Source organism: Ranitomeya imitator, chromosome 2, assembly GCF_032444005.1.
Source record: "Ranitomeya imitator isolate aRanImi1 chromosome 2, aRanImi1.pri, whole genome shotgun sequence".
NCBI lineage: Eukaryota > Metazoa > Chordata > Amphibia > Anura > Dendrobatidae > Ranitomeya > Ranitomeya imitator.
The window spans coordinates 513,692,194-513,709,621 of record NC_091283.1 but is presented as its reverse complement, the minus strand read 5'-3'; the positions used below and the strand labels follow the sequence as shown (position 1 = coordinate 513,709,621).

The following is a 17,428-nucleotide window of genomic DNA, read 5'->3' as shown; positions in this document are numbered from 1 at the left end:
ATCTGCTCTGTTGAGGGCAGAGCAAAGTACTGCAGTGCGCAGGTGCCGGGAAAGGTCAGAGAGGCCCAGCTCCTGCGCACTGCAGTACTTTACGCTGCCCTCAGCAGGGCAGATAAAGTACGCCTGCGCAGGAGCCATAGCAGGAAGAAAAGAAGAGGACGTCATCGTATGAAGATGGGAGGTGCCAGACCCGGATCGCAACGCCCATCGGATTGGACTGCTCCTGGGTGAGTATAATATAACCTGTTTTCTCATCTTTCAGGATACATCGGGGGGCTTATCTACAGCATTCCAGAATGCTGTAGATAAGCCCCTGATGCTGGTGGGCTTAGCTTATAGGCGAATTTTGGGGTGACAGATTCCCTTTAAGTGGGGACATATACAAAGACTACAAAGCAACACAGGTCTACAGTTAAAGGAGGAGCGAGGGTCCTGCTTGCAAGCCTACGTGGAGAGGTACAGATATCTAAGAGTTATTCTGTGGACGTAGCATAAATATCTAGTGCAGGAGCATTACTGGGCCATCCCTGTGTAATCATTTCAGGAAAATAATCTATACTCGCCTTCCTCAGGGGTGCCAGTCCTGAGGAAACAGTGGCTGCTGATGGTCGTGTGACCACTGCAGCCAATGTCATGTGACCCGCTGAGAACAGCAGCACCAATATGGCAGGACTAGCACCAATGCAGGAGGCGAGTATAGATTATTCTTCATGGCGCCCCAAAATAACTACGCAGGGCATGTCCAGAAGCCAGGGTTTGTCAGTCACCACGCACTTCCAGCCCGATCAGAGACCCTAATCCCAGTAACGTGTCACTTACTGGCAGGGCTGTGTACATGCTCAGTAGTGAGTCCGAGGTTTGGCTTACTGGGATGCTTGCTGCAGTTTTGATAAAATCCTAATAGCAAAATAACTCCTGCGTTATAGCACCTGATAGCAACAAATATCCTATAGCTGAAATAAAGCAAACAATACGGTCAAGGAGGTAATGTGATGTATCCTATGGGATTGGCTTAGCGCAGGAGTTTATTTTACTATTCCAGTTTTTAATCAGTATGCAGACAGGCCAGAACACAGAACCTGTAACTTCCAGCAGCTTTAGTTACCAGGAGCGCCAGGGGGTTGTGTGGGTTCTGATGAAAATCTGTTTTTATCTGCAGATCTAGCAGTTCTCTGAATGCTGAGCTTTGTATTACCCCATCCACACCACTGATGGGTAGCTCTGTCTGTACATGGGCAGAAAGCTGCCAATCAGTGGTAGGCAGGATTATACAGGTCCATGAATATTGAGGACTACAGGGCTGACTAGTCCTGTGGTGATAATCTCTTGCTGAGAAACTATCAAAGTTAGAGCAAGCAGCCCTGTAAGTGACATCACAGGCATCGGGGTCTCTACATCATGCTGCTCTTAGATAGGGGGTGAGATGCCTTTTAAGCAAACATTGTAGCCAGCCCCTTAATGCCTGACCACAGGGTGCAGCACTGGTCTGAGCGGGCACAACTATCGCATCTCTATAGCCACATTCCGCGGGTCACACTATACATAGAGCCTATGGTAAAGCCGATGTGTTCTGTGCTGACGGCATCCCATCAGGAGGTCCTCATACACAATAACACTGTATACGGGGCCGCCACCAAGACTCCTGCAATCAGCATACACGAAAACACTCAAGAGGTCAGGCTGTTGCTGGCGGGAGAACCACAACTCCCAGCACGCCCGGCCCCACATGGGCTTTGCTTCCCGGCACTCAGTACTAGGCCGCTCGTCAACCCAACATGCTGAGACACCTCCCCCTGTGCCGCTCCCTCAGCTTCGCCCTCCCATTGGACAGCCGCCACCCGGCTCCATCTCTCCTAGCGACCTTATTGGCTGATGGCTTCTGGCGGGCAGGTTAGGCTGTGCATTGGCGGTTAGAAGAGGCCCAAGCACGGCCCTTTCCTAACACACGGTAGCCGGCAACCTGTCACCCCCACCGGCACCGTGCGCGCTCTCCGCCCGAACAGCCCGGGACACTGCCCTGGAGCTCCCGGCCACGCTATCCCAGTGCACCCGCACAGTCCCCGGCTTTTCCCTTTATTACCTGGTTTTCGATGGCCGCCTGCTCCAGAAACTTCTGCGCCGCCTCCAACTCATTGCGGTCTATGGGAGACAGAGAGCGTGGCACAATTAGCCCCCATTCCGTCCAGCAGGCCCTGACTGCTGTTACACCCGGCGTCCCAGCCTGCGCCCATTACACCCAAACCCGCTAGTACTTGGTCTCCCAGCCGCCACTGCCCGCTCACTCACCGGGAGATACGGTCTTCTCGAGGATCGTGATGAGCTCCATGCGGGCGGTACCGGGTCACTGCTCGGGCGCTGCCGGGCGGTCTGCCGGAGGGAGGAAGGGAGCGTGGCGCGGAGGGATTTAGGCGCGCGGTGCAAGAGGGGTGGAGCTCGATGGCGCACTGATATCAGCCGGATCTCACTCTACGCACAGCTTGCTGATTGGTGACGGGCACGCTGCGGCCCTAGTCATGCCGCTGAGGATTGTGGGATGGAGGGGCGGGATCTGTGTGTGTGCTGAGGCTGAGTGCGGAGCTTATCAGGGCCATGTGACTGCAGGTGCCCTGGGAGCTGTCACTGCGCTGTGTGGAGGGCTGCAGTGAGGAGGGTGGGACGGGCAGGCGGAGTGGGCCCTGAGGGCAAGGGCCACAAAATGTGCGTCTTATTTCTGTGGGGCTCCATTGCCACAGTCAGACCTTGGAAAGTCTCAGGCTATGTGCACACTGGATTTTACAGTGCATCCGCAGCAGTTTTCCATGCATTTACAGTACCATGTGAACCTATGGAAAACAAAATCCGCAGTACACATGCTGTGGAAAAAACCGCCGGAAACGCTGCGTTGTTTATTCTGCAGCATGTTCATTCTTTGTGCGGATTCTGCAGCGGTTTACACCTGCTCCATAATAGGAATCCACACAAAAACCACGGTAAATCCACAGTGCGGGTTGACCAAAATCAGTGCGGACAAATCCGCACACCTTTCTGCGACGTGTGCACATACCCTCATGGTGTTTGCCACTTTTTTTTTTAAATTGCGCCTCGCATGTAAGAATAGCTGTGAAATGAATCCTCTCCAAAATCCCTCTCGGACAACACTTGAACACGCTCTCTATTCATTCCTATGGGAAATTCGCTCCGCTGTTGATAGGTTTTTTTCAGCTTTTTTCTTTTTGCCCTGCAAAGGTTTTGAAAACACCTGGTAGAAAAAGAGTGAAAGTGCAGGTCAGTAACCTCTCCACACGAGGCGCTGTCCTATCAAAAGGCTGCACAGCGCAAAACTCCAGCCCCAGAAACCCCTACACAGGAGAGTTTGCTGAAGCCCCGTTTTCTTGTAAAAAAAAAACAACCCCTGTTGTTAAACTCCTTGAAAATTGTGTGTGCACAGGTCCTAAAGCCATGTGCAAGGTTATCATGTTCTGAGCAAACTTTGAAAACCTCTCCTGAATACCCCTGTGCAGTGTGGCAGTCGGCTCAGTAATTACATGCCATTTCAGGTCTATGGGCGCATAAATCATACTGGATGGAAGCTCTCCCGACCCAAGTGTTACTGCTGCATAGAAATACATGAAGCCGTCACGCTCGGGTCGGGAGAGCCATTGCCAGTCAGTGTATTGCGGGATGATTTCGCTCTGATTTATATGGCCGTCTGGTTGCGCCTTAAGGCCAGGGCTACACAGAGACTTTGTCCTCAATACTTGTCATCTGTACATAGATTGCTATGTAAGGGGGCCGACGAGACCGCGGGTACCTGCGTGCCTGGCCCAGAGCTTAAAGGGCTGCATCCTCTTTCCGGGGGGAAGCTTTAGAGAGGCGGATCTTCCCCTGTTCACGAGGTGAAGCCTGAGTGAGCCGGACAAACCCTTGAACCCAGGAGAGTGGGAGGAGCCCGAAAAGGGCATGCAGCGACGGAGGCATAAAAAAAAAACGCGCAAAGCTACTCAGTCTGGCGCCGGCGCAGAGCAGTGGAGAGGGCGGCGCAGAGTGGCGCGCTCTGCTTCCCTCACCAGAGAGTACCAGCGTGGCAACGGGCCATATAGAAGGAACCCCCGTCGCCTACAGAGAGAGCCGTGCAGAGCAGAGCCGTGTACACCGAGCCAGGTGTGCAGCAGGCACAGACAGTAGTGCTCCGGCTGGGAGCACCAGCGTCAAGCAGATCAGTGTCACCCACCACCAACAGCGGGGACCAGGGAGAGCAGGACGTGCTCTGTGTGTCCAGTGACCGCCAGAGAGAACCAGGTGCTGTACTCTACGTGATGCCGGCCTCACACTCAGCGTATGAAAAAACGGTCCGTTTTTAACGGCCGTAATATGCCAGAAAATTCCAAAAATGGTGATCCGTATGTAATCCGTAGGCAAGATGTGGTCGCGTATTTGTTGCGTATGTAATCCGTATGCCCACCGTAATGCGTTTTTTTCACCCAACCTGACAAAATGGACATTTAACGGTTTTTGAGGCTGAAATTGATTTAAATCACCATCATCAACCCTATTTAAGGCCTCTACAACAGGTGGCACACTCCCATATGACCATTTTGTGGTTTTGCATCTGTTGGTGTGTGGTGTTAACGTTTGCACCATGTCTGACCTCCTGCACTTCACCCCAACGCAGCGGGTTTTGTTTAACTGGGTCTCGTCGCGTCGGTTTGGCCAGCCATATCCTGTCATTGTAGATCCGCGAAGGAGGAGAAGAAGAATGTGGGTGCATCCTCTTTTGACTAAACGCCTCACTAGAGGCCATTTTCATAGGCTCTATACAGCTCTGCGGGCACATCCTGAAAAATTCTATCTCTACTGTCGCATGACAATCCGAACATCTATATAGATAATTGTCTAAGGGTCACTTCCGTCTGTCTGTCTGTCCTTCTGTCACGGTTATTCATTCACTGATTGGTCTCTGCAGCTGCCTATCATGGCTGCCGCGACCAATCAGCGATGGGCACAGTCCGATTAGTCCCTCCCCTGCACTCACTGCCCGGCGTCCGCTCCATAATCCCCTCCACTCACCGCTCACACAGGGTTAATGGCAGCGGTAACGGGCCGCGGTGTAACGCACTCCGTTACCGCTGCTATTAACCCTGTGTGTCCCCAACTATTTACTATTGATGCTGCCTACGCAGCATCAATAGTAAAAATATGTCATGATAAAAATAATAATAAAAAAAAAAAACACCTGCTATACTCACCATCCGCCGCCTTTCCCGCTCCTCGCGTCGCTCCTGGGACCGCTCCTTTGCAAGCGGTAGCTTCCGGTGCCAGGGCTGGTGTGCGACAAGGACCTGCCGTGACGTCACGGTCATGTGACCGCGACGTCATCACAGGTCCTGCTCATACCAGCCCTGGGACCGGAAGCTGCCGGTTGCAAAGGAGCGGTCCCGGGAGCGACGCGAGGAGCGGGAAAGGCGGCGGATGGTGAGTATAGCAGGACTTCAATGGGCCTTCGGAAGGTGAGTATATGTTTTTTTTTTTAAGTCTCTATACTACGTGGCTCTGTGCTGTATACTCCGTCGCTGTGCAATATACTACGTGCCTGGGCAATATACTATGTGGCTGGGCAATATACTACGTGGCTCTGTGCTGTATACTCTGTCGCTGTGCAATATACTACGTGCCTGGGCAATATACTATGTGGCTGGGCAATATACTACGTGACTGGGCAATATACTACGTGGCTCTGTGCTGTATATTATGTGACTGTGCAATATACTACGTGACTGGGCAATATACGAGGGGCGATCCAAAAGTAATGATAATCGGTTATTTCTATTGCACACAGAAATTAAAATAATAATCTTTATATAGCGCTAACAAAATTCCGCAGCGCTTTACAGGTTGCACACATTATCATCACTGTCCCCGATGGGGCTCACAATCTTAATTCCCTATCAGTATGTCTTTGGAATGTGGGAGGAAACCGGAGTACCCGGAGGAAACCCACGCAAACACGGAGAGAACATACAAACTCTTTGAAGATGTTGTCCAAGGTGGGATTAGAACCCAGGACCCCAGCGCTGCAAGGCTGCAGTGCTAACCACTGAGCCACCGTGTTTCCTTCTCTCTTAGGTACTCACTAGTCCAGGAAAAAAAAATCACTTAAATAGACCACGATTCCCGGGAGCTACATTCATTTAAATATGAACTGCCGAGGAGTGAACATCAAAATGGAAAAAAACGAGCTCAGAGCTGTCATCAAATACCTCTGCTTGAAAAAAAAGACTACCAAAGACATACACAGCGACTTGGTGGAAACATTGGGGGACTCTTCTCCATATTCCACAGTTGCACGCTGGGCCAAGGAATTTAAGCTGGGAAGAACATCGACGGAAGATGAACATCGTGAAGGACGCCCATCCACGTCCGTCAATGAAGAAAACGTGAAAAAAATTGAAGAAGTTGTATTGGCAGATCGAAGAGTGACTATCAGGCATGTAGCTGAGGTCACAGGGATCTCATATGGCAGTATTCAAAGAATCCTTGCAAAAGAATTGCATATGAGAAAGGTCTCCGCGCGTTGGGTGCCAAAAATGTTAACCGACGAGCAAAAGAAGAAACGAGTTGACATTTCAATAGCAAATCTCGAAAAGTTCCAAGCAGACAAAGAACATTTTTTGTCACGTTTTTTGACCATGGATGAGACCTGGATCCACCACTTTGATCCCGAAACTAAACAATAATCGATGACATGGAAACGAGCCGACGAACCGACGCCGAAGAAATTCAAAGTGTCAAGCGGAAACGAGCCGACGAACCGACGCCGAAGAAATTCAAAGTGTCAAGCTCAGCAGGGAAGGTTATGGCGTCCGCTTTTTGGGACACTGAAGGATTATGGTGGACTATTTGGAGAAGGGAGCCACTAATACGGGCTCCTACTACGCAGAACAAATAAGAAGATTGCGGGAGGCAACAAGGAGAAAAGGCGCGGCAAACTGCGGGCTGGAGTGCTGTTTCATCAAGATTTCGCGCCGGCTCACAAAGCTGCAGTTGCCATAGCTACCAGTCAAGAAGCGGGCTTTGAACTGGTGGAACACCCCCCCCCCCCATTCGCCAGATCTAGCCCCCAGTGACTTCTTTCTCTTTCCTTGGCTCAAGGAACACTTCCGGGGCAAGAAATTTGACGACAATAGCGACGTGATAACTGCTGTTGGGGATTTTTTTGAGGGTCAAGATCAACTTTTTTTTTCGAAGAGAATTCTAAGTTTAGAAAAGAGATGGACTAAATGTATAGACTTGTTAGGAGACTATGTAGAAGAATAAAACAATTTTTTGACTATATTCATTGTGTTAGTATTGATTATGATTACTTTTGGATCGCCCCTCGTACTATGTGGCTGGGCAATATACTACGTGACTGGGCAATATACCACGTGGCTCTGTGCTGTATATTATGTGGCTGTGCAATATACTACGTGACTGGGCAATATACCGTACTACGTGGCTCTGCTATATACTATGTGGCTGGGCAATATACTACCTGGCTGGGCAATATACTACGTAGCTGGGCAATATACTACGTGGCTGGGCAATATACTACGTGGCTGTGCAATATACTACGTGGCCTGTGCAATATACTACGTGGGCTGTGCAATATACTACGTGGCTGGGCAATATACTACGTGACTGGGCAATATACTACATGACTGGGCAATATACTGCGTGGCTGGGCAATATACTACGTGACTGGGCAATATACTATGTGGCTGGGCAATATACTACGTGAGCATGCATATTCTAGAATACCCGATGCATTAGAATCGGGCCACCATCTAGTTTGATATATTGTTGGAGAGATTACGTCCAGGTATCACCTATCAGGACACAAGGATGCGCAAAGCCATATCCGCAGAGGAGGGTCTTCTCCTTACCTTACGTATGTATTCAACATCCTCACATACTGTATGTTGATGATCTTTTTTTTAGTTTCAAAAAGTTTTATTGGGGTTAAGGTGTACCGTTTCTCCTTATGAAGAGTGACATACCATCTCTGGCTTGTCAAGGTAAGGAGGCTTATTCGCCGTGCAATGCTCCTCTGGGAAAAATAATATGCAAATTGCCTCTTCTGAGAAAAAGAAGACTTAACTCTATAGCGCCACCTGTTGGAAGTAGCGATCCTACAAGTCACAATCAACTCTTTAACGAGTCGTGCAATATGACTTAGGATAAAAGCCAAATCAGTATCTCAATTCGCATTAAGATACTGATTTGGCTTTTATCCTAAGTCATATTGCACGACTCGTTAAAGAGTTGATTGTGACTTGTAGGATCGCTACTTCCAACAGGTGGCGCTATAGAGTTAAGTCCTCTTTTTCTCAGAAGAGGCAATTTGCATATAAAAAGTTATATTGAAATTTCAACTTCAACAATTATAAAACGAAATTTAAATGTGAATGTGCTCCTTCGCAGGGGAGTCTATGACAGAGAAATATAAGAACACATACTTATTATGGACGTCAGGGGGACAATACAAAGACAACACAAGGGAAAAACATGAAGGGAAAGGGGAACTGTATTTACATTTTAATTTGTAGCAAACATTGTCCCCACAGATTCAGATCACTATGGGGACAGACGTAGAGTTTGATTCAGGAGTAAATTAGGCTGCAGGTCCACCCATGGGCTCCATAATGATCTTTTTTTATGTGTTTGTTTCTATCAGGTATTTTCATGTATATGTGTCCATTAGGTCACAAGCAGATCTCAAAAAGTTTTGGAAATGTTATAGTTAAGCACCCTAAGGACATTTTTCAGTTTACAGCGTTAAGCATGTTTGTGACAATATAAAATATGATTGTGCTTCTTCATGTTTTGTGTGAACGCTTGTAACCTACCTAATATTGTTTTTTGTTCACCTTCAGTTTCCTGACCACTGGATTGTCGTTTGCGGGACTCCACCTGGAGTTTTTGATTGGGCGCTCAAAAGTTACTGGCATTGTGCGGTCAACCTGTAGGCAAATATGGGATAGACTCAAGGACCTTGTGATGCCTAAAGGTACCTTCACACTAAACATCTTCACAACGATATCGCTAGCGATTCGTGACGTTGCAGCGTCCTGGCTAGCGATATCGTTGTGTTTGACACGCAGCAGCGATCTGGATCCTGCTGTGATGTCGTTGGTCGCTGCAGAAAGTCCAGAACTTTATTTCGTCGCTGGACTCCCTGCAGACATCGCTGAATCGGCGTGTGTGACGCCGATTCAGCGATGTCTTCACTGGTAACCAGGGTAAACATCGGGTTACTAAGCGCAGGGCCGCGCTTAGTAACCCGATGTTTACCCTGGTTACCATCGTAAAAGTAAAAAAAACAAACACTACATACTTACCTTCTGCTGTCTGTCCCCGGCGCTCTGCTTCTCTGCACTCCTCCTGCATCCTGTGTCAGCGCCAGCCAGCCGGAAAGCACAGCGGTGACGTCACCGTTGTGCTTTCCGGCCGCTGTGCTCACAGTCAGTGCAGGAAGCACAGCGCCGGGGACAGACAGCTGAAGGTAAGTATGTAATGTTTGTTTTTTTTACTTTTACGATGGTAACCATGGTAAACATCGGGTTACTAAGCGCGGCCCTGCCCTTAGTAACCCGATGTTTACCCTGGTTACCGGCATCGTTGGTCGCTGGAGAGCTGTCTGTGTGACAGCTCTCCAGCGACCAAACAGCGACGCTGCAGCGATCGACATCGTTGTCGGTATCGCTGCAGCGTCGCTTAGTGTGAAGGTACCTTAACCCCTTAGCGACCGCCGATACGCCTTTTAACGGCGGCCGCTAAGGGTACTTAAACCACAGCGCCGTTAATTAACGGCGCTGTGGAAAAAGTCCATAGCGCCCCCCAGAGTCGGATTTTCTCTGGGGTCTCGGCTGCCGAGGGTAGCCGAGACCCCAGAGAACATGATTCGGGGTTTTTTAACCCACCCCGCATTTGCGATCGCCGGTAATTAACCGTTTACCGGCGATCGCAAAAAAAAAAAAAAAGCGATCTCTTTTTAATTTCTCTGTCCTCTGATGTGATCGCACATCGGAGGACAGAGAAAAGGGGTCCCAGGTGGCCCCCCAATACTCACCTAGCTCCCCCGATGCTCCTTGTGTCTCCCGGTGGGCGCTGCCATCTTCAAAATGGCGGGCGCATGCGCAGTGCGCCCGCCGGCCGGCACCGAGAGAATCTTTGGGGTCTCGGCTGCCGGGGGTAGCCGAGACCCCAAAGAGCATTATCGGGGTCGGTATTACCGACCCCTGTTTTGCGATCGCCGGTAATTAACTGTTTACCGGCGACCGCAAAAAAAAAAAAAGTAAAGTGTAATTCTCTGTCCTCTGATGTGATCGCACATCAGAGGACAGAGAAATAGGGGGATTCGGGGACCCTAGCATACTCACCTAGGTCCCTGGATCCTCTTGCTGCTCCTCCTGGCCGCCGGCAGAAGAACATGGCGGACGCATGCCCAGTGCGCCCGCCATCTGTCTCCATCTGCCGGCCGGCAGGAGAACAGCAGTTGGGGCTAAAATTAGGTTTAGGGGTAGGGTTAGGGGTAGGGCTAGGGTTAGGGTTGGGGCTAAATTTAGGGTTAGGGTTGGGGCTAAATTTAGGGTTAGGGTTGGGGCTAAACTTAGGGTTAGGCTTCTTTCACACTTACGTCGGTACGGGGCCGTCGCAATGCGTCGGCCCGACATACCGACGCACGTTGTGAAAATTGTGCACAACGTGGGCAGCAGCTGTAGTTTTTCAACGCATCCACTGCCCAATCTATGTCCTGGGGAGGAGGGGGCAGAGTTACGGCCACCCATGCGCGGTCAGAAATGGCGGATGCGACGTACAAAAAAACGTGTCATTGAACGTTTTTTTGTGCCGACGCTCCGCCAAAACACAACTGATCCAGTGCACGACGGACGAGACGTGTGGCCATCCGTCACGATCCGTCGGCAATACAAGTCTATGGGCAAAAAACGCATCCTGCGGGCACATTTGCAGGATCCGTTTCTTGTCCAAAACGACGGATTGCGACGGAATGCCAAACGACGCAAGTGTGAAAGTAGCCTTAGGGCTAGGGTTAGGGTTGGGGCTAAAGTTAGGGCTAGGGTTGGGGCTAAAGTTAGGGTTAGAGCTGGGATTAGGGTTAGGGTTTGGATTAGGGTTGGTATTAGGGTTGGCATTAGGGTTACGCTTGGGATTAGGGTTAGGTTTGGGATTAGGGTTAAGGTTAGGGTTGTGATTAAGGGTGTATTGGGATTAGGGTTAGGTTTGAGGTTAGGGTTGAGATTAGGATTAGGGGTGTGTTGGATTTAGGGTTTTGATTAGGGTTATGGTTAGGGTTGACATTAGGGTTGTTTTGGGGTAAGGGTTGTGATTATGGTTAGGGTTAGTGATTAGGATTATGGATCAGGTTGGGATTAGGGTTAGGGGTGTGTTGGGGTTAGGGTTGGAGCTAGAATTGGGGGGTTTCCACTGTTTAGGTACATCAGGGGGTCTCCAAACACGACAGCCAATTTTGCGCTCAAAAAGTCAAATGGTGCTCCCTCCCTTCTGAGCTCTGTCGTGCGCCCAAACAGTGGGTTACCCCCGCATATGGCGCATCAGCGTACTCGGGATAAATTGGACAACAACTTCTGGGGTCCAATTTCTCTTGTTACCCTTGTGAAAATAAAAACTTGGGGGCTACAAAATCTTTTTTGTGAAAAAAAAATATATTTTTTATTTTCACGACTCTGCATTCTAAACTTCTGTGAAGCACTTGGGCATTCAAAGTTCTCACCACACATCTAGATAAGTTCCTTGGGGGGTCTAGTTTCCAAAATGGGGTCACTTGTGGACGGTTTCTACTGGTTAGGTACATCAGGGGCTCTGCAAACGCAACATAATACCCGCAGACCATTCTATCAAAGTCTGCATTCCAAAAAGGCGCTCCTTCCCTTCTGAGCTCTGCCGTGCGCCCAAACAGTGGTTTACCCCCACATATGGCGCATCAGCGTACTCGGGATAAATTGGACAACAACTATTGCAGTCCAATTTCTCCTGTTACCCTTCTGAAAATAAAAACTTGGGGGCTACAATATCTTTTTTGTGGAAAAAAAAAATATTTTTTATTTTCACGACTCTGCATTCTAAACTTCTGTGAAGCACTTGGGCATTCAAAGTTCTCACCACACATCTAGATAAGTTCCTTGGGGGGGTCTAGTTTCCAAAATGGGGTCACTTGTGGAGGGTTTCTACTGGTTAGGTACATCAGGGGCTCTGCAAACGCAACATAATACCCCCAGACCATTCTATCAAAGTCTGCATTCCAAAACGGCGCTCCTTCCTTCCGAGCTCTGCCGTGCGCCCAAACAGTGGTTTACCCCCACATATGGGGTACCAGCATACTCAGGACAAATTGGACAACAACTTTTGGGGTCCAATTTCTCTTGTTACCCTTGTGAAAATAAAAACTTGGGGGCTAAAAAATCTTTTTTATGGAAAAAAAAAATATTTTTTATTTTCACGGCTCTGCATTATAAACTTCTGTGAAGCACTTGGGCATTCAAGGTTCTCACCACACATCTAGATAAGTTCCATGGGGGGTCTAGTTTCCAAAATGGGGTCACTTGTGGGGGATTTCTACTGTTTAGGCACATCAGGGGCTCTCCAAACGCGACATGGCGTCCGATCTCAATTCCAGCCAATTCTACATTGAAAAAGTAAAACGGCACTCTTTCTCTTCCAAGCTCTGCGGTGCGCCCAAACAGTGGTTTACCCCCACATATTGGGTATCGACGTACTCAGGAGAAATTGCACAACAACTTTAGTGGTCTAATTTCTCCTGTTACCCTTGTGAAAATAAAAATTTGTGGGCGAAAAGATCATTTTTGTGTAAACAAAAGCGATTTTTTATTTTCACGGCTCTACGTTATAAACTTCTGTGAAGCACTTGGGGGTTCAAAGTGCTCACCACACATCTAGATAAGTTCCTTAAGGGGTCTAGTTTCCAAAATGGTGTCACTTGTGGGGAGTTTCCACTGTTTAGGCACATCAGGGGCTCTCTAAACGTGACATGGCGTCCGATCTCAATTCCAGCCAATTCTGCATTGAAACAGTCAAACGGCGCTCCTTCACTTCTAAGTTCTGCGGTGCGCCCTAACAGTGGTTTACCCCCACATATGGGGTATTGGCGTATTCAGGAGAAATTGCATAACAAAATTTATGGTTACATTTCTGTTTTTACACTTGTGAAAATAAAAAAAATGGTTCTGAATTAAGATGTTTGCAAAAAAAAGTTAAATGTTCATTTTTTCCTCCCACATTGTTTCAGTTCCTGTGAAGCACGTAAAGGGTTAATAAACTTCTTGAATGTGGTTTTGAGAACCTTGAGGGGTGTAGTTTTTAGAATGGTGTCACACTTCATTATTTTCTATCATATAGACCCCTCAAAAGGACTTCAAATGTGATGTGGTCCCTAAAAAAAAATGGTGTTGTAAAAATGAGAAATTGCTGGTCAACTTTTAACCCTTATAACTCCCTAACAAAAAAAAAATTTGTTTCCAAAATTGTGCTGATGTAAAGTAGACATGTGGGAAATGTTATTTATTAACTATTTTTCGTGACATATCTCTCTGATTTAAGGGCATAAAAATACAAAGTTTGAAAATTGCAAAATTTTAAAAATTTTCGCCATATTTCCGTTTTTTTCATAAATAATCGCAAGTAATATCGAAGAAATGTTACCACTAACATGAAGTACAATATGTCACGAAAAAACAATCTCAGAATCAGCGGGATCCGTTGAAGCGTTCCAGAGTTATAACCTCATAAAGTGACAGTGGTCAGAATTGCAAAAATTGGCCTGGTCATTAAGTACCAAATTGGCTCTGTCACTAAGGGGTTAAGCCAAAACAGGCTGATTGGAAAAAAATATAAATAAATAATAATAACAATAATCTATCACTGCCAACTGTAGCAAGCAATGTGTATAATGAGCTTAAACAATATTTGTTACCATGTCATTGCAGTGGATGATGTTATGACACGATGGCGCAGCATCAGGGACCAGTACCGGCGGGAAAGGCAGCAGCGGGCATGAAGTGGGTCAGCAGCACCACCGAAAAAAAAGAAATATATTTATTATGACCGTCTTTCCTTTTTGGATGGCAGTATGGATCTAAGACAGTAAGTCATAACCACACAACACATTTTTTGTTTAAAATATTAGTATCAATATTATTTGTTATGGTTATTCCATGGCGAATTACATGTAAGGATGGGTAAACCTAGTCCCAAAAATAATGTTTACACCCAAAAATGTAAAAATGGTCCTGGAGGAGAGAGGACCCTGCCCGCTAAGCCTCACAAGCTACAACAAGGGATGGGTTAGAATACAGTAGGCGAGGTTAGAGATGTTCATGCAGTGGTTTTTGTCGATGGGTGGTTACTGCAGGTTATCTGATTGTTTGAAGAGGTGGGTCTTCATGCTGTTTGTGTAGCTTTCAATGGTAGGCGACAGTATGATGTGTTGTGGTAGTGGTTTCCACAGTAGGGTTGATACACGAGATAAAACTTGTATACCATTGTGGGAATAGGAGATAAGAGGGGAGTAGAGAAGGAGATCTTGTGCTGATCTGAGGTTGTGTGTAGGTAATTATCGTGAGACGAGCTCATAGATGTGTAATAAAATAATGTTCTCAAATTACTCAACTTTTAATTAATTTTTATTTTCTTTATTGTTTAATAACAGAACACAGTCCAACCTCACAGAGAGGGAGACCGGGTCTGATTCTGAGGCTGTAATAGATCCCGTTAGTCTGGAAGAAGAGGTGGCAGGTCCATCTTTGGCCCCTTCTACCTCCATCCTTGAAGGGCCATCGGCTTTAGCATCACTACAGCCAGCAGCAAGTGTGGAAGATGCTGCACCACCACCCTCAGCATCACATGATCCTGGAAGCCATGAGGAACATGCCCATAGCAGCAGCCCTACAGGCCCACTGGTGTCCTCCCCACAGGCAGCTGGGGCTTTACGTAGAGGCCGCAGAAGGAGAGATCTGCAAGCCACAAGGAGTGATGTGCATGCTGGGGTCCTCAATTATTTGGCCAGGGCAGCCACGGATGATGGAGAGGAGGCCTTTGCTCGCAGCCTTGCCTGTTACCTTCGTCCCCTTCCCCGTGAGGTGAGGCTACGTGTGAGAGGGTGTATTCAAATCCTGATTGATTTAAGCACCCCTCCAAATAACCCCTATGAGGTGTTTGAATTTCTGGAGAGAAGGCAGCTTTCCCAAACTAACCTCTTGCGCCTTCAATTTCCTCAACAGGTGCAGGGTCAATCAGGATTTGAAGCACCTACTCCACGTATGCCTACACCTCAACCCCTCCCACCCCAAAATCTACAAAGGCCAGCACTGTACTAAATGGCAGCCTACAACCCACATTCCCAATATGGCCACTTTTCCAGACCCAGTGATGTAGGCTGGTCCCAACCTGGGTTTGGACAACATGGCCATTTTGGGGTTGGATATGAGTCCAGCCAATTTGTCCGTCAGCATGAGGGCCGAGACAATTACCTTATGGACAACACCCAACTGGCCAATATGGACAAGGCCTGTATTCTGCTCCACAAAACACAGCATCCTCACAGGGTGAAGGACAATTGGCCCATCAAAGGCCCCCTGAACAGGACCCTGAGCTGCCGCCATCTCCCCCGCCAACTTACTGGGATTTGTAAGGTTTTTTGTTTATTTTCTTGTTATATTTTATGCCAAACCATGTTTTTTGCTCTTTTGTGCAGTATTTGCACTTTGTTGTGCTTATTTGTTTTACAAAACAAAAAAAACAACAAAAAACATATGCCTAAAATATGGTTACAAGTTTAACAAAAAAGGCTTTTGCTGTTAGTAAACAATTTTGTCAAAAGCCAATTGATGTTTGTGGACCAATAATTATTACATCACACACATATGCTCTGTTCATAAACATCTGGTCATTAAGGAAATACAACACACACAGTACTGTTTCAGTGGCATAAAAAATTATATTTGAAAAATATATGTAGAAAATAGTAAAAAGTAAATCACAACTGAGAAAAAGCATAATCTTGCCAGGGAGTAGAACCCGGCCGTAAAGCAGAGCACAGTGAACATATCGCTGGATCGGCGTCACACACGCCGATTCAGCGATGACAGCGGGTGATCAGCGACCAAATAAAGGTCCTGATCATTCCCCAACGATCTCCCAGCAGGGGCCTGATCGTTGGTTGCTGTCACGCATAACGATTTCGTTAACGATATCGTTGCTACGTCACAAAAAGCAACAATATCGTTAACTAAATCATTATGTGTGAAGGTACCTTTAGGATAGGTCATTAACATGAGATTGGTGTGATGCCCAGCATTTCCACTTATCAGCTTTCCTTAGTGCTTGTGGCAGCTGGGTGTGATCAGTTGCAAAGCAATACAGCTCCATCAACTGTATAGTGGCCAGTTACAACAAGAGAAGCTACTGTTCAGTAACCAACTCAATGAAGCTCACCAATCGCAGGTTAAATTAAAATGTAACATTTATTTAATACCATATAAAAAATCCAAGTAACCACTCAAATATTAGAACACGAACAGTAACCCCAAGTCAGAGGGGAACATCCACCCACAATATGGCACACACAAAGAGATCAATAAATATAAATCATATCCATATAGATGGGTAAGGTGAAATAACCCCTTATAGCAGACAAAGACCACCTCTTTAACCATCTAATATATAATTGCCTAGAATACTACTTCCTGCAATTTGTGCCAACTTCCTGTCCGGAGCTAATGTCCGGAGCTAATGTCCGGAGCTAATGTCCGGAGATAAGTGACGTCAACAGTGTCCAGTGTCTGATTGGTTGCCGCCTGCTGCGAGCGACCAATCAGAAACGTGCCGTACTGTGACACACTCCGCCCGCCATTTTGGTGTGATTTTTGAATTTTTACCTCACAGCAAGTTTCTACTGCGTGGAGGCGGGCCCAGTGACGTTGCTCTTCAAGCTCCTGCCGAATTTCGTCAAAAAAATGATAATACCATTTACCAAAACTATATATATTTAGTTGTGAAGTGGTTCAGTGACATTTTCACACCAATTTTGAACTTTTGTTTGGTGTTTTCTCCATATACTGCCTATTATTTTTGTTCTTTCTTACTATTATTTATTAATTGTATTATTCTTACATTTGAATAAATAAAGTATATATGGATTCTAGACTCCCGATTCTTTAGAATCGGGCTGCCATCTAGTATAATATAATTATATAAATATGCATAACCTGAGGTACTTAATCACAACCATATAGTACCCATCATGAAAAAGGTGTAACAAGCGCCAACAGCATCTCAAACCCATGAACTGATGAGACCCAGCGTGAAAGCCCAGGTAATAATCCAAACAAGGTCTGTCCTGCAAAGTTTTGTACCC

The 17,428-nt window shown here is 47.0% G+C and overlaps 1 protein-coding gene and 1 long non-coding RNA gene across 2 annotated transcripts in view; one reads left to right on the top strand and one right to left on the bottom strand.

Annotated features, from left to right (window-relative positions):
• KPNB1 (karyopherin subunit beta 1) overlaps nucleotides 1-2,426 on the bottom strand; it is a 42,054-nt gene extending 39,628 nt beyond the window's left edge. The window contains exons 1-2 of the mRNA XM_069751711.1: nucleotides 2,287-2,426; nucleotides 2,081-2,139 (exon numbers count right to left, since the gene is read on the bottom strand). Coding sequence (XP_069607812.1) covers nucleotides 2,081-2,139; nucleotides 2,287-2,326 — 99 coding nt within the window. The 5' untranslated portion in view covers nucleotides 2,327-2,426. The remainder of the gene's footprint in view (nucleotides 1-2,080; nucleotides 2,140-2,286) is intronic.
• Nucleotides 1,865-17,214, top strand: LOC138664754 (uncharacterized). The gene is made up of 3 exons (XR_011318382.1): nucleotides 1,865-3,264; nucleotides 14,001-14,157; nucleotides 14,723-17,214. It is a non-coding gene; the product is annotated as an uncharacterized lncRNA (long non-coding RNA).
• Nucleotides 17,215-17,428: the final 214 nt, after the last annotated feature.